At 48.2% G+C, this 21,780-nt stretch overlaps 5 protein-coding genes across 5 annotated transcripts; all 5 read right to left on the bottom strand.

The window, feature by feature from the left end:
• Positions 1 to 555: 555 nt before the first annotated feature.
• PEX2_032390 (regulator of nonsense transcripts 2) lies at positions 556 to 5,102 on the bottom strand (the record flags this gene model as incomplete). Its single annotated transcript, XM_016740514.1, has 4 exons — positions 556 to 861; positions 916 to 4,106; positions 4,187 to 4,231; positions 4,829 to 5,102. The coding sequence occupies 4 exons, from the start codon at positions 5,100 to 5,102 to the stop codon at positions 556 to 558; spliced, it is 3,816 nt and encodes a 1,271-aa protein (XP_016594202.1).
• Positions 5,103 to 6,418: 1,316 nt separating this feature from the next.
• fhdA (putative transcription factor Tos4) lies at positions 6,419 to 7,993 on the bottom strand (the record flags this gene model as incomplete). The annotated part of the gene is made up of 1 exon (XM_016740515.1): positions 6,419 to 7,993. The coding sequence occupies one exon, from the start codon at positions 7,991 to 7,993 to the stop codon at positions 6,419 to 6,421; it is 1,575 nt and encodes a 524-aa protein (XP_016594203.1).
• Positions 7,994 to 11,078: 3,085 nt separating this feature from the next.
• Positions 11,079 to 11,451, bottom strand: PEX2_032410 (uncharacterized protein; the record flags this gene model as incomplete). The annotated part of the gene is made up of 2 exons (XM_016740516.1): positions 11,079 to 11,211; positions 11,291 to 11,451. The coding sequence occupies 2 exons, from the start codon at positions 11,449 to 11,451 to the stop codon at positions 11,079 to 11,081; spliced, it is 294 nt and encodes a 97-aa protein (XP_016594204.1).
• A 43-nt stretch (positions 11,452 to 11,494) lies between these two features.
• Positions 11,495 to 12,878, bottom strand: sun1 (SUN family protein UTH1; the record flags this gene model as incomplete). Its single annotated transcript, XM_016740517.1, has 2 exons — positions 11,495 to 11,539; positions 11,601 to 12,878. The coding sequence occupies 2 exons, from the start codon at positions 12,876 to 12,878 to the stop codon at positions 11,495 to 11,497; spliced, it is 1,323 nt and encodes a 440-aa protein (XP_016594205.1).
• Positions 12,879 to 19,745: 6,867 nt separating this feature from the next.
• PEX2_032430 (uncharacterized protein) lies at positions 19,746 to 20,176 on the bottom strand (the record flags this gene model as incomplete). Its single annotated transcript, XM_016740518.1, has 2 exons — positions 19,746 to 20,083; positions 20,137 to 20,176. The coding sequence occupies 2 exons, from the start codon at positions 20,174 to 20,176 to the stop codon at positions 19,746 to 19,748; spliced, it is 378 nt and encodes a 125-aa protein (XP_016594206.1).
• Positions 20,177 to 21,780: the final 1,604 nt, after the last annotated feature.

Genomic DNA, 21,780 nt, shown 5'->3' on the forward strand with positions numbered 1-21,780 from the left:
ATGGCTAAGAGATACATCCACGGCATAGCATTCATATTTGTGTATCCATCCAGTCTGATTGATTCTAGTTCTCCGAGCCATTTGATTCCCATCACCCCTAGATCGAAGACTGTACGATCTTCAGAAGAGGATAGCAAAGTGGTGATGTCTTTCGCCAGGTGATTGATGGTTGGCGACCATATCGGGATTCAGGATTTTGTATGCGACATCGAGCTCTCCGGCCAGCTCAGGAGCCAGTCCAGATGCGAAGTAATAAAAGAAGGATCCCGGGCAGCAACAAGGGCGCATGCATTTCGATGGCATTCGCGACGGGGTATATTCCATTAGCAAGAACGGATTCCAGGTCATACTCATACGGCATTGCATACTCGCGTTGTGTGCGACGTATACCACAGATAAGCTCATTGGGTTGAACCAAGAGATTGTTCACACTGGGCAGTGCAGAGACGAGAATTGTTCCATGGCGGGATGGCAACCTTCACGGGAAGGGTGCTGGCTACTGTGTCAAGTGAAGATATGGGATATGGACCTCGGTCCAGATAGTAGCAGCATTCATTACCAATTGACGTCGCTGAGCTGGAGTTTGCGGGAACGGAAGGCGGACCGGTTCGCGCCGGCTTTATCCATTCGCTGGCCAGTGGGGGTGCGCTTTTCTTGGGTTGCTGCTTTGGGATATCTCAGTTCGAAGTTCTTCCGGTTAACCAGGGGATACTGCTCACTCTCAGTGGGTTCGGGTTCGGTCGACGCCTCGTAGTTCAGGACCAGGTTCTTGATGCGCTGCTGTTCTTCCCGATCGGCTTGTTGCTGGCTCCGCATGGCAATAGCAAAGGTCGAGTCCGACGGGAGATCAATGGTGCGGGTCTAGATATGATTAGCAATTTGCAGGATATTGCGGATTTGAATGGAAAGTCCAACCTGTTGCTTGTTTCCCTTCTTTGTCATCAGGGAAAAGGCCATTGTCTTGGGCGCAACTGGTTCTGCTGGGACTGGCTCAGGGCTGGGCATGTTTTCGCGGGGGCGTTTCATGGGAAGAGGGATATCGAAGACAGTTTTACGTTCGAACCGTCTCGAGTCCATGCTCTCAGCCATCATCTTCTCGAATTCTCGATCAAATTCAGCTTCGGTTACTGGGTCTCGCTCCTCTTCCTGTCTGGTGACAACAATTTGTTCGTCCTCGGACTCGCTATCGCTGTCGTAATTTGCCTCTGGATTGGGTCCAGACGCCTTCGACGGGTAAAACGGGTTAATGGGGCGTACTTCATGGAGACAAGATGGGGGACCTACTTCGGCCTCATCGCTGGATTCCTGGTCTTCATCTATTTCGGGAATAGCATCCTCCTCAAGGTCCTCGTCAGAAGAGCTACTCTCTACATCTTCTTCGTCGGCTTCAACTGGTCTCTCGGAATCCTGAACGTTGTAGTTCAGGGCAACAGCTTCGCTGAAAATCCGGGTGGCTTCTTCACCATCGGTGGCAAGCTTCCACTGCGGGCGAATAGAGTGGTACGTATCCTGGACGAGGAAGTCGACATCCATGGGCAGTGGATCCTTGGTAAATAAGTAGTACTGGAAGAAAGCAAGGAAGAAATCCAGTTTCTTTTTCGCAGATCCACGGTCAAAACAATGACCACACGTGTCAAGAAGAGTGCATGCCAAGCGCAAGCGGAAGTAGTCGTCTGGCAAGTCCAGCATACTGATCTTTCCAGGGGCCGGGGTACCACCTTCATGGCCAAAGGTGATAATGCGGTACAGCGTATCGAAGATCACGGGGGAATCAATCATCTTATAGTTGTAGAGCTCACCTAGGTATTTGATTTCCGCAATACGCTTCTGGTTAAACTTGAAATCGTTCTGCTCGAGGCCAAGCGTGACCTGCTCCAGGACGTTGTCGACGATGCCAATGACGAAATCCTGGTGGTACCGGTACAAAGCACTGACAAGAATTGCCAAAAGGTGGATGCTACCATATTTCACCTTGACCGGTTTGCTGAACACACGTTCCAGAATATCAACGACCTCTCGCTCCTCCCAATGAAGTTTGCGGATGGATTTCAAGATCTTGGTGTAATTCCGCTTGTTCATATCGAGATAGATTAGCCGGCGGATGTACTGCTCCATGGGCGTACGTTCCTTCTGCTGGATCGCTGGACGTGGGGGCGGGTCAACATAGTAGATGGCATTTTCGATAACCATCCGCTCCTGCTGGGCCAGATGTTGCACGGTCTTCTTGCGACTCAAAGTCTCGAGGAAAGAAGCCATCCGGGGTGATGAATCGGGGTTGCGCAGAAGGTAACGGCCGCAGTTCTCCAGCAAATGGCCGATAATTTCAATGTTCATGCGCGAAAACTCGTCAAGCGAAACCTTGAAACAATGGAAGATGATGTGCTCCGGAACGACACCAAACTTAGTCAATTCAGCTAGGTAGCGAACATTGCTCATGCGTACTTGACCGAGGAATTCCTTAGACTTGCGCCGCTGCAGGCTTCGGAACTCTTCATCGAGGTACGTGGTCAGTCCCTGTGGAATATCTGGCAGGTACTGTCCAAGCGTTGCCACTAAGCGAGAATACAGAGGCAAAAGATCAATGCGACCCTTAGGGATGTCCGACACAGCTTTTACTAGTCTGTTTCGTGATGCTTTAGAGTTGACCCAACAGAAATCCAGGGCAAACTGGTCGACTTGATCTTTGGTTTGCAACTCGGGAAGTTTGGCAAGAAGGGAGTCCACCTGGGCACCCACGGTCTTGCTGGCAATGGCAGTTGACTGGTCATCAGCCTCCGCAGTAGATTTCTCGTCCGAAGGCTCGGCAGAGTCGGCGGTTTCGCCATCTGGCTTCTTTTTACCCGACTCCTCGCCTTCGCTCTTCTTCTTTTTACCGTCCTCAAGCAAGACCGCAGGCACCTTGCCCTTCAGATCGACCAGATTCTCATAGAAGCGTCTTTCCTCCTCATCTTCCCAAATCCCGGCACCCTCGCCTTGGCCTCGCAGGTAATCAGTGGTCTTCACAAGGCCAATCCCACCACTAGCAGAGGCATCGGTGGGTTCCTTCTCGGCTAGATCGGGCATGTCGGTTCCCAAAGCCTCACACAGCACCTGGGTATTGGCCACAAGCTTCTCGAGGACCTTGGACTGCTTCTCGAAATTGGCCTGGCGGTCCTCGAAGATCTCGCCACTCTTCACGTATGCTTCGGCATTACGGCGATTTTGCTGTGCTAGCGCTCTCTGATCTCGAACCACGTGAGCCTTGACATCCTCAAGGTACCGGTTCAAAATATTCCTAAAGCGCTGTTGAGTCTTCTCCGGGGTCAGGGGCAAGTCGGTCTCCGAGTGGGCATCCCCATCAGTCTCCGTAGTCTGCGGGTCCGCGGCAGAGGTCGTAGTAGCGCCATCCGGCTCGACGGTTTTCCTGCCATCTTCGGCAAGCTTCGAGCCGACGATATCCCAGCTGAAACTCTTCACAAACAAGACTGCAAGGGGAAGGTTCGTATGATCACGGTCGTGACCGAGCAATTCCTTCAGGACCTCCAATGGGAATGGGTCGGCCTGTTTATCCTGGTCCTTCGCGCCGGCAGCGGGAGTCTTGGCTTTCAGCGGCGCATCTGACGGCTTGTTCCCAATGCCAACTGCTCCCTCTTTGCCCTTTGCACCCAGTTCCTCGGGTCGCTCGACGTCATCGAGAGTCTTCAGCACATTGACCAGCCAAAGCTCTGTAACCACGCGGAGAAGAACTCGGTGCCGAGACAGACGGTCTTTCTCTTCGCGTTCGCGGATTTCCTGGCTGAGCGCCTTGAGCTGCGCTTTGTCCGGTGTGCTCAGTCCCCGGCCCAGCAGCCAGCCGATCTGCCGTGTAAATTCCCAGGGTCCGAAACGCTGGTGCAGCGCACTCACGACCTCCACTCCAGCGGCGATTTCTCCAGGTGATTTGAGCTTGCAGAGGCCTTCGTAGCAGGCGGAGATGATCTCGGAAAGGTACTTGTGGAGCGAGAGCGTGCGGATGTCAGCGAGGAAAGTGGAAAGGGCGGAGGCACTGATGCCGGTGCGTAGACGTTTGATGAAGGCAGTGTTCTTTTTGAGCGCCGAGTCAAGGGACTTGCTAGTGGAGAATACATCTGGTTGCAAGTCGTTAGAATCACCCCAAAGGTGGGCTATAATGATATTTCGTCATAAAGGGAGGCAGATAGGATTTTACCAGATTCGCCTGCCCAGGCTCGCTCGTTCAGGTCGCGAAGCTCCCCTGAAATAAAGAATTCAAACGTTAGTCAATATCTCCAAGGTGAGGTGCAGTAGATCGTACTTTTACGTTGGCGATCCATGGCTGTGTATCACAGGGCTCAATCGTGGGGTCCTTTCTGAATGTCCGAGAGGAAAGCGCATAAGTGACTTGAATGCCACATTGGGGGAAAAAGAAAAGATAAGAGAACAGGGCAAAGCTCAAAGCTTTGAAGTGAAATGAAGCTAGGAGAGCAGGTCGAGGGTCTAAAGGTCCCAAAGGTCAAAGGCGGAGCGGAGGTGAAGGCGGACTTTTATTGCTTATCCATTTATCCACCCGACACTTGTGCGATAACTTCTTGCTTGTACTTCACGCAGTTACTTTTTCTTTTTATCTTCCATTTATCTCTTAAGAACCCCTTTCTCGTTATCGTTATTTCATTCTCAAGTTCAATTTCAATTACAATTACAATTTCAACCTCTCGTGATTCTCAATTTGAAAGTCCATCATTCATTGCCCCCAAACCCCCCACTTCCCAAGGTCCCACCATGTGTTATAACCCTGCATCAAAGGACGATCATCGCAGCACTAGATGCTGTTTCGAACCATTCTAATCCCCACTATGCGCTTCCGTGAACCCCATCTCCTTTCCCTTTTCCGACCAATGCAGTCGTTCTTGCAGCTGGTGCTTGAGGTCCTCGTTACTCCAGCTATGTTGGCGATCAAAAGTCGGCTTCCACGACTTCTGCGGAGACGTGTCCTCTCGTTTAGGACCCGATGATCCGGTGATATAGTTTGAAATATTGGGGTTCTGAGTGAAGGGAAGAATGATGGTGTTTTCTTTGCTGGTATTCGGGATTTGGCCCTGGCTATCATTGTGGTTGTTTGATGCCATTCTGAGTGATATAGGTAGATAATGTAAGATCGAGAATGGAATGTAAAATGCTTGCCAGCTACTAGTTTGGAGCTAGCTTATGGTGGTATAGCAAAGGATAAAAAGATATTAGGAATCTTCAATCTTGTGTTCAAAGCTCATCTGCTGGTCCTTTTATACCTCTTCGGTGCGGGGTATTCAAAATCTGAATTGCGTGGCGTGGCAATGACTGAGATTGATTGTAGTATATTTTGCACAGATGACACACGTGAAGAGAATGTCTCACAGGGCACAAGGAAGTATTTCGTCTACATTCGGGCGGAGGAGGTGGATATGACGTGCGGGTGGCGAAGACATCAGGCTATCTCTAAGAGTAGAACAAGTGATATAGTAAAGGCACAAAGGAGCATCATCAATTCCTTCTAACACAATGACAGCATGTCTAGCATTGTGGAGTTTGTCAAGGGTTATGTTTGTACATGAACGTGATATCAAGACAGGAATGGCAATCCTGCAGCGAGCATCTGCTGTATCACCTTGGATCCAAGCGAGTCGAATGCTTTTGTGACTAAATGAGCCCACTATGATTATAGCATGACTGATTACAAGGCTATATTCCCAATCAAATCTCATTCCTACTAGCCGGCGAGAAATATGATGGCTATCTATGTTCTACGCCGTTGCATCCCAGGCAGTATTGAGGTGACAAATTTTCCGAACAGATATATTGAAATTGACTAGCTAACATACAAGTCGTGAGTGCGTTCAACCATTGGAAAGCAGACTGACAAAATGGCAAAACCAACGAGGCAAAAGCAGAAATAGGATACATATAGCCCGCGAAGGGCGCGTGACTTGAATAGTGTCAGGAGACACTAAGAGTCAAGCTGGAAAAGCGTCTCTCCAAAGAGACAACTACAACACATGAGAGCCGGTATCAGAATAACTGGTCTCCAGGGCAAACAAAAGGGCAAATAATAGCCAAAACAAACATGACGCTGTTGGAAACCAACTTCGGAATATCCAAGGCCAGACCAAAACGATATACACACGCTTTTTGGAGACCAGAAAATCGTACACGTCGATGCTATAACGAGAAAATAAGAAACAGGCAGAAACCAAACACAAACGAGAAAAAAAAACAAGGATGTTGATAATAATGAATTAAAATCAGGGTATGCCTCACGCCACGCTATGCGAGTCTCCCTAGCAGATAGGAAGACCAAGAATCACTGGAAATATGTACTGAGAAAGTCCATCCGACGACGGAAAGACATGGGAACTTTTTCGGTCAATGATTCATTTGGGCTTGCGCCAGAAGTATTGCTGAGAAGAAGTCAGTGAGGGTTCAGGTACATTAGATGTATAAGTGACATGGGGGAGGTACTAACCTTGTGCTGCTTCCGACAGTTGCGCAGGCCAGGCTTCCGAAGATCATCCACCACAGCAGACCGCCGCATAGCATCGTCATCCTCGTCGGGAACATAGTAATATTCACTCTCAAGTGGCTTGCCAGCGGCATCCTTGCCTTCGCGGGCAACTCTGCCAATAAACTTCGTGGATTCGAGAATATTGCGGATATCAGACCTAGAGAGGCTGGTGGGGTACTCCGGGCCGGACTTCCAGTGGGCGGGTGGGAGATTGTTCAAGATGGTGGAGAAGGGCGTGGAGGACAGTCGGGAGAAGGCGAGTTGATTGGCAGCGTGGTTGCGGACTCTCTCGGATCGTTCGTCAGTGTACTGGGGCTTGGCCTCGGGGGTCTCGGATTCCCTGTCCTCGTGGACGGTGGCTGGCTGTCTAGGGGACCGGGTAGGCTGAAGGGGTTGGGCGGGCAGCAGGCTGCGAGGAGAACGAGCAGTCTGGATGGGGGAATCACCCGCCCGGAAAGAGGCCATACGAGGAAGAAGGTTCTCTCCAAATGGTCCGAAGGAATGGATGATAGGATCATTCTCTTCGTCATTATCGGAGAACTCTTCAGATCTACTCAGGTCACTCAGCTCGCTCGCCCGCGAAGTGTGAAGCATAGCAGTAGCACGACGGGCACTCTGGGAAATCACCCCAGTGACAGTGTTGTGACGCTTCAATGGAGAGGGCTCATCCTCGAACACCACTACTGCAGCACGAGAACGAGAAGGCGTGAAAATTGGGGAGGATGGGGGAATGGCATGCTGAACAGCAGGCGAAGGAGAGACAGGCGATGCCAGACGCTGACGATCCAGGAGCGGACTTTCCTGCAGCTCTCGACGGGATTGGCGTCGCTGAGTTGGTGTTGCTTCGTCACTGGTCTGTTCTGAGTCTGTAGAAGGGCAGTCCCTTCTTTCGCTGCGAGGCCATTGTACAAGAACACGAGCCTCATGGACATCTATCATGATATCTGCATCTTTGATGTCCGAGGTAAAGGTCTTGCCTTTAGCCAAGTCATATTTCCTCCCTTGGCAGTGAATCTTTATCCCATTCCATCCCATACACACGATTTCAACCCTATCCCGATCGAATGGATTTGGAGCCGGCTTATATGTAGCCTTAACATGAACACGCGAGATCATGCGACTAGCAGCGAGCTGGTGATGGCATGAGACACTGGATCTTCCCATCAGAGTGGGTTCCCCATTCTCCGGCAACATTATCGCAGGCACGGCAGACAAGGGCGCGCGTTCGAGGGCAGCAGAGAAGGACCGTGGGAGGGAGGGTCGGGAGGCAGCGACACCAGGAGGAGGTGAAGAGGACATGATATGGGTCGACGAGGTCGGGACCGGGGTGGGATACGTCGAGACATCTGGTTCGCGTGCTACACGCTTTTGGGGCCGAGGAAGGGAGGGCGACGAGCTCGGCTCAAAGGCAGGTAGTAAAGCTGCAGGACGTTTCACGCCCAAGATCGAGCCAACTCGGCTCTTCAACGGAGAGGACTCCATAGTAAAAAGGTGGGACGAAGTCGAACGAGCACTCCTACTCACGAAAAGAAAAACCTGAGTCGAGGTCGAGGACCCGCGTCTCCGCGTGTTATACGAACACAGAGAAGAACCTAGAGAATTTTAAAGAAGAGAAAGACGTCAAGGCCCCCCTTAGAGAAAAAGGTGTGGTGGGAGGAAAGAAATTGGTCAAGGAGTAAGGAGGAGAAGCATTGAAGAAAAAGGTCGAAAGGGTGTGTGGTGGTGGAATGCCCTGGGGCGGAGGGTCTCGTCCACCCTGCGCGGAAATGCACGCTTACAGTCCGAGACGCGTTCGATAGGCGCCAACCACGCTCCACTGTAGGTTCGCGATTTCAATTCCTTTCTTTAGGTATTGTACAAATAGTTATTTGTAAATTAAGAGACAAAAACGTGAAAAGGCGCGAATTAAATGTTTGTTTCCTCTTATTTCGCTCTGTCAATTCTATACACTGCGGCGCGTCCGCGTCTCAAAGCACGTGACCCCACGCGAGACAGTAAACTGGGTTTAAGGCTGTCAGGAATGGTATTCATGACTTTGAAATTGATCTTATTTATCATGTAGCCCCCAGGATGATTTCCAAAAAATGAGTGCAACATATATTCCCTCCTAAATTGTTGGCCTATACAAGTATCAGGAGCCAATGGTGAAATTTAGGCAGCTTCTCCAAGCTCGTACATATCTAATACTAGGGTACGAAGTACGAAGATACTAGGGTATACTCCGTACAATTCGCCCAATTCGCCCAATTCCCAGCAGAAAATGCAAGCCCCCTAACCCCCCACTTACTGTCACGAAATTGATCACCGGTCACCCTCGTCGCGTCTCCCAGCCATTTGCCCGACCACATTGATATCATTCTGGCTCGAGCTTTACTCAAACCAAAAGCCTTTTTCTCCAAGGTCATATGAGCTAAATTCCAGCCTGACCAATTATGAGAAAAATAACAAAACACCCTAGTTTTTGCACTGGGCTTTTTTGTTGACAAGTGCTGGTGGGGCCTCGGTTAGTCCGATTTTTTGGTATGTTTTTTGGTATAGCTCACCTCACCGGTCTTCTGGGAAACCAGCATTAGCAAAGATCCTTCTTAGATATTTTACGTGTCGGGGTGACTCCATATCAGCTGTGGAGTTCTGCCTCTCGCAAAACCGATCCCTTGCCTAATATATGGGTCTAACGCATGTGGTCTAACGGACGGTTATATAAAACGGTACAGTGGAAATTATATTGATCCATAACGAGAGATAATCCAAAAAAACCGATGTAATCGAACACTTACCATTTTCTACTCAGGCTCTATAGTGTATTTTTGCTCGTTTTCGCTAATTGGATTGAATTTTCGGCCCCTTCCTGGGCTACAGGAATAGTCAATGATTAATTACATGAAGTTTTGTCTTTTTTTTCTTAGGCCTGCTGTACATTCTTATCGGCCATTTTGTCCCAACTCACTAATTTTTGCCTTGCTAATGACCACAAAACCCCTACTCGATTTCCCGAAGCCAACTTTCAACATGGCGTTTCTTTGCACTCTGTTGTCGTTCCACGTTCAACTCGGTTGCAGCCCAACCATCGCCATAACACAACATGGCAAGCCACCAGCAAACCTATTTTTCACAAGTATGGCCGCCGATGTTAACAAGAACCAAAGGTTGGCTGTCAGACTGAGCGCCCTCCTCTGCAGTATAACCCATATGGTATAGGCGGTCGATAGAACGAAGCAACTCCACCCAGCACGCACGTATTATACAGACACATGCAAGACAGACAATTTACCCATAAACCGAGAGTTCCTGGACCTAGGCCACTCCGATAAAAGGGAGTCTTGCCACAATATCACAATCAATCGATTACAAACTCCTAATTTTAGTTGCTTGGGTCAGCCCTATGGCTTACCAAGGGAGTAGCTGACATTGCCTCGCGTTTTTCAAATGGTAAGACCATATTATGAGAACGTTCTGGAGAATCTTGATAAATGCATCGTGACTCGGGCGCGCCGCATCACCCAACGTCAAGCACACACACCATCTAATCAGGTGGGCACATAATCCCAGTCAAGGTGGTCGTTCATTTGAAACTCGAAAGAAAGGCATGGATAGGAACAGACCAACTTAATTATTAACACCTAATATCAGCCGGTCGTGAATCTAGAGAGAGGGGTGAAAGCGGTCGGGCGCAGCGTGTGTTGTAGATTACCGTCTGTGGCACGGAGTGAGGCTTGTTCGCATGGTGGACAACAATTGCATTCTACGCTTGTTCAGATAAGTAAGTTTTCAGACCCAACCATGTATATGGATGCTTCCAGATAGTATAAACCCAGAAATTATACTTCGGCGGGTCTTGTGCAGAGCTGTAGATCTACAAATCGTCTCACGCCTTAGTTGTCACGATCTATTAGGGCTTCGCTCCTATATATATCGGCACGTGATTGGCCACAATCACAAATGTTTGTATTAGCTCGGCAATATTACTTCCAGAAGGCTGCGATGTGCCTCATTAAATGGACAGTTCCTTTTGTCCGCACAGAAGCAATGACGCAACCATGCATGATATAGCTACCGGGTGGGGTCGTGCATCTGGCGTTGCATCATGTACGCGACATGTCACATACCCCAAGCGCTTGCCGCCACACTAATAATTAGCTGGTCCCTCACATTGTGCGGAACTGTGGGTAGCTCAAGTACAACGGCACCTACCCTGTAGGTTCGTATATGTTACACATTGCTTAGTTATTAACATGTTATGCGATATGTTTCTGAATAGGGAAGCCCTGCGTTCACTGCCGTTGGAATACGTAGCTAGCTCTGGCGCCTACTTAATGATGGGAGAGGAATCAAGAAAAAAACTGCGGAATATCATTCGAAGGACGGAGAAGATAGCTTCAAGGCAGGCAGTGCATATCTGCTGGACTAGATCACTCAATAGTGGCCGGTCGATGACCGACCGTTACAGAACCAGCTGTGTGCCATAATAACCAACCTATACACTCAAACTTTCCACTTGAGGTGAGGCATAGGATGAAACAAGTGACCAAGAGTCCAAAGAAAAACATTGGGCAGGGAGATCCAAGTTTCAGTCACCAGGACAAAGATGAAAGGGAAGGGAACGAGGGATAGATTTGAAATCAAGAACTGATTGGTACTTGAAGATAAAGAAGGTAAATCTAACCGTCAAATAAAAAAAGATATCGCTCCCATCAATGTGCCTGACCATGGGGTAAATGTGGTCATAAGAAAATAAAACAGAAAAAGATGCAACGAGGATTGGATTTCGGGCCCAGTCACACATAAAACAAAATAGAACTTAAGATACACAGAATAGAATAATGAGCCTTCGAATAAGAAACCGTGAATATAGACAGATGCACATAGGGAAGTGAGATGAGAGCGGTAGCTCTGCTCGCCCTAGTGTAATTCAAGCGTGGGAAGCTCATCGAGTTTCGCATGGCAGTGTAAGGGCTGTCGCCGACCAAAAAGCAGTTGCGACGTTTAGTCGTAGAAGACGTAGTAGGCCTTGCCGGAGGTGACACCGACCTGGTGAGATATTGTTAGCATGGATGTTTACAAACTGGGAGATTTGGGATGAAAAACTTACTGTGCAGCCGCTGTTTCCGCTGATGAGGCCTTTAGAGTCGTAGAACTTGCCACCCTCGTAACGGCACTCATCGCTGAGGTTGTCACCCTCGAGCTTAACGTTGAAGTCGAGAGCCTTGTTGGTGGTCGGGGTGTTGGGGAAGATTGACAGGAACTTTCCGGACTTGGTGTAACCGACACCAAGGTTGATGGGAGCCCAGTTACCGATGGACTCGCTGCCATCACCCCACTGGCAACCCTTCTCAGTGGACACGCCCTTGGGGTTGACATAGTACTGGGCGGAGGTGACCTTGCCCTCCCAGAGGAAGTAGTCGTCACCATCGGGGCAAGTCAGGTCGTGAATAACGCCAGGGGACGCGGAGAGAGGAACGGTCTCAGACTCGGTACCAGGGTAATCAGTACGGCAAACGGCAACGTTGTCGGACATCTTGTTCTTGACGTGGACACCGCCAACGCCAGGAATGCAAAGCTGCTTGTAGTTACTGTTGGTGAGGTAGAGCTTGTTGTCGGTCTTACACTGGAGGCCACCAACGGACTGGCCGGTGCTACCCTGGGTAGTAGGCCACTGGGACTTTTGGTATCCAGGGGGGCAAGCGTACGAGCACATGGCACCGTGGTGGCACTCATCGCCGGTAACGGCAGTCACAATATCGCTGACCACCTCATCGAGGATAGTGACGTACTGGATACCCGAGTAACCACCAAGACCAAGGTAGTCAAGGGCGATAGCACCGTAAGCCGAAGGGAAGTCACCGCAGTCAATCTCTCCATCTGGGAAGTCGGCGGTGAGGCCGGTGGCACTGGAACTGCTTGAGCTGGAAGAGCTCTTGGTTGCAGCAGCGGTTGTGGTCGAGCTAGAGGTTGATTCAGCTGTGCTCGTCGAGCTGGCGGGGGTGATAACAGCCGAGGTCACTTGGAGAATCGCAGGGGCAACGGTAGCGGTTGTTGTTGGGGCCGGCGTGGAAGTCGATGTGGAAGTCGACGTGGGCGCGGCAGTGCTGGAGCTGCTAGAGCTGCTAGACGGGCAAGCAGCAGCAACGGCAGCGTCCAGCCACTCAAACTCATGGTTCGCGAGACCCTTGCAGGCTTCCTCGATGGTGATCGACTGAGGGCCACTGGACTTAGACGGGTCCAAAACGACAAAATCATACACAACTGGGCCGGGGACCGAAACGGTCTCGGTTTCAGTAGCGCGCTTGTGGGCGTGAGCGTGGCCATGGCCGTGAGCGGCCGCGAGGCCAGCCGTCGCGAGCGCGGCAACGGTGTTCTGGAACTTCATTGTAGTGGCAGGGCGAAACTGTTGATCATAATGCGTTAGTTGCGTGAAATCCATGTATAGTTGTTCTCGTCCAATGAGCCCCCGTTGTATAAAGCAGCTTGGACGCGATTGAGTGTCTGCGACCATATATCGCGTTTCTTGTGTTGCACAATCCTCTGTATAGTTCCCCGACCGACACGCAACAATCCACACCACACCACATTGCGACTTGCCACTGTAACATATAGAAATAGATGGGAGATAGCACATACATTCAAGGGTTGTCGCGCGTTTGTCGCAAACAATCGAGTAAAGGACAGCGGTTTTCAAATGAATGTGGAGAGAACGAATCCCTCTGGTGTGGGAAAACTTCGAGAAAGGAGAGCTGTGGATGGAAAGACTGGGGAAGAAGAAGTCAAGGAGAGGAGACAAAAAGGAGGGGGGGCGATTCGGTTTATGGCCCAATGGCGTTAGCGTGATTGTCACGGGAAAAGGGGCAGGTACGGGATACGGAGGACAGCTTCGAGATACAAAAGCTGTCTTACACTGCCTGCCTTGGTAGTGGACCCTGGACAGAGTCTGGATGCTACTTGTTTGCTTGGCATATACAATATAATCTTTCTAAGACTTTCATTCCCATGTACTCTGTACTCCGTACACAGAGTCAATACGTATCTCCCTCTCTCTTTCCCAGCTTAGGCACTTCTACAACAGTGTGATGGACGAGGCAGTTCCTTTTTTTTCTTTTGTTTACCTTTAGTCCCTGCGGCTTGGCGTTAAAACGAGATTAAAAACTGCCAGGGGGAGCCAATCAGAGGTAAGGATTGCACCTGTTTGGGCCCCAGAATTCAGGTACACCAATCAGTATTCACTTGGCCTGCCGAAATTCCTTGCGTATCCATGGGTACCAGGAGCATTTGATGGTTTGTATTATTCTTCATTTTTTAATCTCTTATTGCTCTGTTCAATTCTTACTACCATACGAAGCACTTGAATTCAGCAATTTATTAGAACACGCTATTGAAGTTACTTCCCCCTAATAATGTTATAATTCTTTTAACCTCATGTTGTTAATGTTGTTCATCGACTGTTGCGGACAGCCCCTAGCAATCCCGCCCCAGGGGTAATCATCGTAGGGTTTAAGCACAAGACTTTCACCCCCTGACAGCCAAACTGACCGATCTACTTCTGCCCGCCCAGCTTTTCCAAGACTTACAGTGCAGCGTGCGTAGCCAGCAAGGGGATTTCCCCTGACAGTGCTAGCGTTCGCTCCCTAGTCCAGTTTGTATTCCACTTTAACTGGACTCAAATCCTAGCCTACCAATACCAAATTCCATAATTTACTCCGTACCAGATCTGACCTGCTCATGGCGTCCCAAATAAAATTAACTACCAGCCCACGACGTAGGTATCATATAAATATCCCCAGAGAATCAGGAGGTTTGGAATACGGAGTACCTATATCGTACGTCTATTGTACTCCCTACGTAGAACAGCCCGCAGTGATGACGACTCCGCGCTTTAAATTTCTAAATTCACGCACTTCTCCATACTAGCCGAAAGCTGCTCCGCCCATCCACTTTTTCGATAATCAGCCAGCCAGTGGAACAATGATAGGCGAGCTAGAAGCCGACGGACTTGTCGATCTACAGCAATCTTAATCCTACTGTTTGGACGGCACGGCCTTGTCCGCGTCATAGCACGCTCTAGCAGACCTCTAAAATTACACTAAGAATTAAATGTAATGTTGTATCAATAACTACGCGGAAAAATCGAACATCCGAAGTTTTGCCCACGTGCTCCTCGTTCTCCATACAATAACCTAGTTCGGCGAGCATCTGTTCAAGATATGCTTTTGTCATGACATGCAATGCTATTCAAATAATAATTGCTACATGTATATCCAAAGTAAACAATCAAAGCCAATAACTATCAAGGCATCAAACCTATATGTACCCTTTTTGGTACGAATATTCAGCTCCACCGTCCTCCGATCCTTCCGATTCTTTCGACCTTTTAGCTGGTGCCTGCTGCAATAATTGAACATCAATCACCCTGGCTCCTATTTCTACCTGATGTTTTAAGCCGGATTTAGGTATAGCCTCAATGCATGCATTGTATGTTTATCAGAAGATACTTGCGCGGCTTCCTGAGTTATGTACGATATACAGATAAGGTTGTAAAAATTTCCATATATATTTTACTCTGTTCGACCATCTTTCCGGCATTTTATATATCAAAACCAGAGACAACCCACAATCCGGTTTCTCGGGGACCACCGTTCGTGTCATGAGGATGAATCTAATTCTCATATGGTTTTTATTTTCGATTTCACTCCAGCTTACTTGCAATATATAACAGCGCGCACCTGCGATACATAGGCTCTGCTTATCACAACCATGCAATTTACAGCACATAAGTACGAACCTCGGTAATCTGCCGCCCTACGGTCAACCCCGAAGCCTGGTCTTACAATATATGATACATATATAGTGGATGTGGATCTTCGCCGTGCGTGCTTCCGTGTCTTGCGGCGTGCGACATGCAATTTCTCACTCTCAACTCAACATTGGCAAAATGAAATCCAACACATCTGGCTATTAAATTGGATGTGTTCTATGAAAACATATTAAGACACCCATCAACATATATTACAACAATGGTCTGATCTACACATAGATCCAACCCGCTGTCTATAAATAGTTACCCAAACCGTGATAGACTTGGCACTCTTGTTATTTAAGGTGGCGATCACTTTTCGCAGGATTCCTTTTTCTGGAGAAACGAGGAAATATTCCATGTATGGTGCATATTTTTAGATAATCCGAAACAGCATAAAATTACGGTGATTGTCGAGCTTATTCCAGCCACATAGTCTCCACTAATGCACCTGGTTACTTGAAACACGATCATCAGCCGCTGCAGAGTTACTTCGTACTCTTGCATATGATAAAAGCTACTACCAGAAGGGAACCAACCCAATCGGATTTTCCCCTGTACCTATTCGATGAAAGTCACGCAATTTGATTTCATATCGCTACTGCTTTCTCGCCATTAGTCCCATAGAGTATTTAATCTGCCCTCCATGCGGAGTACTAGCGCCATCACAGTAAGGTTGAAAGTGAAATCACGTATAAGTGTCCTGAGTCCTATAAGTCTTCGTAGGTGTGGTAGATGTTATAAACCGGTATGTTCTACATTTATCATTCATAAGAACAGTCGGCCGCAATTGCGGCATTGTGACGTCTTTTAGCTAGTCTTTTTAGCTGTACTCCGTAGGTGAAGGGGATAAAAAACGGCATGATTCATGCAAGTAACTTTTTATATTAACATTTTGACTAGACTTACTATATAATTCCTTTCCACATGTAAAATAATACATACGACCATAGGGTGTGGAAAACAGGGCTTCCCGTCCGCTCAGCCGTACTTAAGCCACACGCCGGTGAGTTAGTAGTTGGGTGGGTGACCACCAGCGAATCCTCACTGTTGTATGTCGGTGTTCACTGTTTTTTTCCAATTCGTTGGGACAGATGCCCTTGCCGCTTTACCCTTCAGCCCCTTCAGGCCTTCACCTGAACGCCCTGAAGGCCCTCTATTCTTCACCCGAACGCCCTGAATGCCCTGAAGCGCTGACGTGGCCCCTCGGCTAAACCTTCCCCCCCTCTTACCCTCCTTCTCGCTCGTTGCCCAGTCCCATCTTGCCTTTTTTTGGTGGCCTGAACTGATCACGATCGGACCTGATCACGGAAAATAGATTCACCGTGGCAACCAGGGCTGTCTGGTCTGGCCTTGGACACCTCTTCTGCGAGGACGCAGTGAAAATTTTGACCAATGAAGAGATGCAGAAACGAATGTTTCGCTCCTATAGAAATAAATACAAATGAATGGCTCTACCGTGGCTGAACACCTAACGTACCTCACCAAGTTAAAGTGGAATTAAATTAGCGACCTTATTCTATTGTACTCCCAGATTGGGCACTACTGTCACGGCCTGGGGGCTTCATATTTGAAGAAAGGATCCACGCTCTCGAGGTATTAGGTTGTGGGTTCTCGTACTGTCTTCGACGAAGATCTGGTAGATGTCGGTGATTCGCCAGAGTTTATTCAACTATGGTCGTCTGGCCAAGGCTTGCTATGATTCAGCTGCTCGCGACCTTTCCAGTCACTACTCCATTGCGACGGCTGCCACCAGAGGTGCCGTCGTCGACCGCTGACGACTGCCGAGACTATGGGCTCTCCGACCATACCACCCCTATTACATTCGACAACATTGCTCTCGCCTTCGGTCTGCTTTCTATGCACTCAAATCTGGCAGCATCCTTGGTATAGATCGTACGATGCCTGTCGCCAGAAGGCGAAATGATCAGGCATCATCATCGCCGGCTCGCAGTCACTAAGACAGAAATCTCCCCTCTATAGACCCCGTTGATAAAATTACCTAAGGCTTTCTGCGCCTGTTTCATCTGTCTTGAATGGTTGGCGTCGCGTTTTGCCGGATTGCCGACCTCGCTCTGAGACCAAAGAATTCTGGACCCACAAGCGCCTTCTTGAAAGGGATCTCTCTGGTCACCCCTTGCTACGATACTTGTCTAAGTGTCGAATTCCATCGCGATGAAAGATATCAGATCTTCCTTGCATATACGCAAGATAGGATTCTACCCTCCCGTGTCTTGTAAGGCTCAACAGATACTTCATTCTCTGAAAATTTTATTGAGGAACTTCAATATCACTATGGGAAGTATGCCGCACCTAAGTCCGTTATCACCATCGATAATACATCCTTCCATTGTTCTGAGAGGTTCGAGCAATTGTGCCTTGATGAGGGGCTCAAGTCAGTGTGATTCCTACCGTACTCTCCTGAACTAAACCCGAATTGGAGCGTTCATTCGGGGGCATTGGCAGTTTTACGCTGATAATCCAGGTCAAGGTTTTGATTACTCCCTCGACTAATGTGTCGATCAAGTGGGATCCAGGGAACAAAGTGCAAGAGGATACTCCCAAAACCTAGGTCTTGGTATTGAAGAGCTATGTAGTGCAAGCTTAGTCTGCACCACTTATGAATCAACGCATGGAGGCCAACTTTCCTATTCAAATGCCTTGTAATCTTCACCTCTTCTATTGCTCAACGACCGCGAATCAGGCGTGGAATAGCTCCTAGAGGGCTGCTAATTTTCTAGTCGAGGAATGTCATTATTCAAAATCTATATTATCTTTTAGGTAAACTCCTTGCAAATATCGGAAATCGCACAGGCGGAGGGCGGAGACGTACCCGAGATAGATAGACAGCCTGCGGAAAAGCCACCTGGGAAATCCCGACCAGAAAATAATGTCACTAATGAAGCTGAGGTGCATTTACACGAGCACTTCGCAGAATTAGTCACGATAGCCCTGGATGATATGCCAGAAAACCCTATGTGTAGGTTGCAGAAAAATGACATCCCAGCTCTAATCAACGAATTCCCCCAAAGAACAAGCAACCAAGGATGGAGATGTAAGCGTCGTTACAGAGCCACCTTTTGATCCCCTACCCGACTGTTATCTGTGCTACTTCCACATATGCATGTATGGAGAAGCGGGCTGCTTCATAATCGGTGGCCTAAAATGGAAAGCAGAAGTACATTTGTACGCTTCGTTCATGAGTTCCCCCAGAGCAGAGTCTTTTGTAGAGACCATTGAGGAGTTGTATTCGACACAAGCCAACTTTCACAAGTTGAGGGAAGCTGCGATCGGAACTCGATATGTTTAGATTTGACTTGATTCAGCTACCATCCTTTGCAGTCTCGTAGAGAAATCTAAAAGATATGAATTCACAAGACAGCAGCAACATCATAAAAGCATGGGTACATCTTCCGACCATCCACCCGGCATCTCCATCCGTCGATCAATCATTGCCCAAAAGTCTCCCACAAATTCATCAGAGGGCTCACTAATCCACAAGCACCAATCCTCTGGTGTTGGGCCGTGTGAGAATCCGATCAACCGAATTACAAAGCGCCTCGATCTACCGAAAGTTTGGAAATCAATACAACCCCCTTTGTCTTTCAGTATCAACTCTTCCTTCTCACCGAGCTCTTTCAGGTTGACATTAGTATCTTGAAGATCCCGCAATAGCGCTCTGAGTGCTTCGTTGCACTTTTTCACAAGCGAGCCTTCAAGCGGTTTAGACAGCTGGAAACAACCGTCCAAGAAAGCATGCAATAGGGTCAGCCCGTTCATCGTTTGGTGTATGTGAAGACCATTTTCCAACATTTCTTGAAATATGGTATGCCATTCCTGATAGACTTTATGCTGCATAGCAGTGTCCTTGATCGTATTGTAAGGCCAATTTGAGTCGATTTTAGTACAGCCCATACAATATGCAACACCATGAGGTAAAGTGATCATGTGAGTGCTGCCGACAAAAGAGCTAGTGACTGGCACTTCAAAGTTAGAAAGTGTAAAAGAGATGATTTCAAATTTGGAAGTTGTAAATGAGACCCCATTGAGAATGGCCCTAATGACGGAGGGCCCATTCCAAAAATTACGGGATAAACAAGGACCCATTTCGTTAATGGCAAATCGAATGCGCTGCTCATCGGATAAGGTGAAAAATAATGGGCAGCAGGCTTCCTGGAGGAAAATGAATTCCTCTGCTGTACCTCTAAACCTGTGAAAACTTCTCATAAAGACATCCCACGGATCATCCTGTGATTCGTCTTCAAACTGACAGAGCAGCCGTAGCAGGGGAAAGATAGGTTGTGACTTCCTAGGAGGATTAATACTAACTCGTCCTATTGTAGAAATTGGCTTTTTATTTGAATCATCCAGTGCATTTGGATCAGCTCCCTGTTTCAGTAGAAATTCCGCTACTTCGAAGTTGTTATTGTAGCAAGCCCACTACTTTACTTAGCAACCTCCTGCGAAAACATAAGGTGATAAGCTACTTACAGATAGTAGAGTCATTCCTAATTCATCCCTTACAAAAGGGGTGGCGATCCCAGATGAGAACACTTGACGTAGGCCGTCAAGATCTCCATCTTTAGCAAATTTAAAAATTGGGTCATCGCATGGACGAATATTATACGTGCGAAAAACCCACTGCCAACCGCCGTAGGCTCTTTTCCCTTGAATTTCAAAGACTCTCGAGGTGACCCAGATTGGCAGGCCAAGCCGCCATGAATAAATGCCCTTTTGCGACGACACATGCACTGCACTAGAAAGTGACCCAGGATCTTCATTTTTTTCTTGATGATGGTTAGAAATCATAAGCAGGATACTAGCTGCGACTGAGCCTTACTGTCACTTTTGTTGTCATTAACTTGAATTTGAGGGGCCATACTTTGTTGTATCTGCATTAGACCTCTGTGAAAAGAATCAGCTATAGGGCTCGCAGCGGGAAAGCTAGCCAAACATACATTGAATAGCATTGCTGCGAAAGAGAAAGCAATCGAATCGAATTGCTGAGCCTGGCCTTATATTTTTCCACTTTGCTTTTTTGAAGCACAATTTTCAACGAAGAGTAGGATCGCCTCAAGCGACCAGACTGACGGAGATCTTTCGCAAGATCCTTTGAAATGATCTGAAGGCTTTCTGCTGCCTTTTTGCAGACCTCTAGACTCCGAAATGAATGTCCATTCATTTCTATGGAATTGGCCAGTGGGCTCGATGAAAGATTCTGTTCAGTTTCCCGCAAAATGAGATCATAAATTTCTAGCTCAGCGATGAGTTCTTGCATTTCTTCGGGCGCGTCGCGGATCTGGTCCCAGCAGTCTTTGATTTGGATAATTGACTTGGAGATCTGCGCAACGACAGTTGCAAAGGTAATCGCCCCTGAAACGATCCCGATCACTTCAGCCATCTTGTCTTAGCGGCCGTAGATGAGCTGTTGGAAGGAGGAGTGAGGAGAGAATCCCAGCTGAAGAGCGGGGTTTCGTGGCGCATGATTTTATTATGAATAAGGGCGACCCATGTCGTTCTTTTCATTGGACGTCTATGCTGCGCCTCGGACTCAGTTAGCGCTGGCTGATTTGGCTCCAGCAGGCAACTTTTCAGGAAGCCAATTTATCCTTCTCAGATGGCTACAACTAGCCGCCTTAATTGATGGTGTCACTCCCCATTTTGCACATCACAGCTGCGGGCTACTATGAACACAGAATCACCGGCCTTGCCGCCTTGACGAGCGCCGGGGATAATATTTATGAAGGACATTTCCAATTCAGTCAATCAATCAATCAATCAATCAACACTCTATTAACCTGTTGCAACCTAACTAGTGGCGTAATGGTTATGCAGGCGCTTCCTCCGGCGGAAGCAAGAGTGATCCGAACGCCAGACCAGCGCATGAAACAGTAAATACATAGGAAAATGGCGTCTCGCCATATAAAATCAGCCCAAAAACAGTACCAAAACGCCCTCACATCGGCCTGCTGCTGCCTCTGTATCTCCATTCCCGGTATCCCTCCCGCTTCGTCCTCGATTAGTGGTGCTCGTTAGTGATGTTGGATATATTCTTCTAAGACCTCTCGGTTAGTCGTGGGCTTATCGTTCCTCCTACCTAGCGTCTTCACCCCCTGTGCTGTTACTAGATTATCCTAGTAGATCGTTTTCGTTGCCTCTATTTAGCGGCTCTAGTTCGATTTTGACATGCTGGAACTGCCTAAGTAGACCTGTTTAAAGCATAAATTTAGCTACGTAGAGGGTAGCCTGCGACTGCGATATAATCGTATTGTAATCCGTTAAATCCCCAAGATCGGTCATCCGGATCTTATTAAGGAAGGTTTTCCTTAGATTAGCGTATAACGGGCACTGTATTATGATGTGTCTTGGTGTTTAAGACCCCTCGCTATAGTAACACTTATCTAATTTAACCGCTTTGATTTTGTATAAGAAGTAGACTTTGGCAGAACTAGACTGCGACATCGCCCATGGACGGGCGGGTGGG

The sequence above is a fragment of the Penicillium expansum genome, assembly GCF_000769745.1.
Source record: "Penicillium expansum strain MD-8 chromosome Unknown contig94, whole genome shotgun sequence".
In the NCBI taxonomy this organism is placed as follows: domain Eukaryota; kingdom Fungi; phylum Ascomycota; class Eurotiomycetes; order Eurotiales; family Aspergillaceae; genus Penicillium; species Penicillium expansum.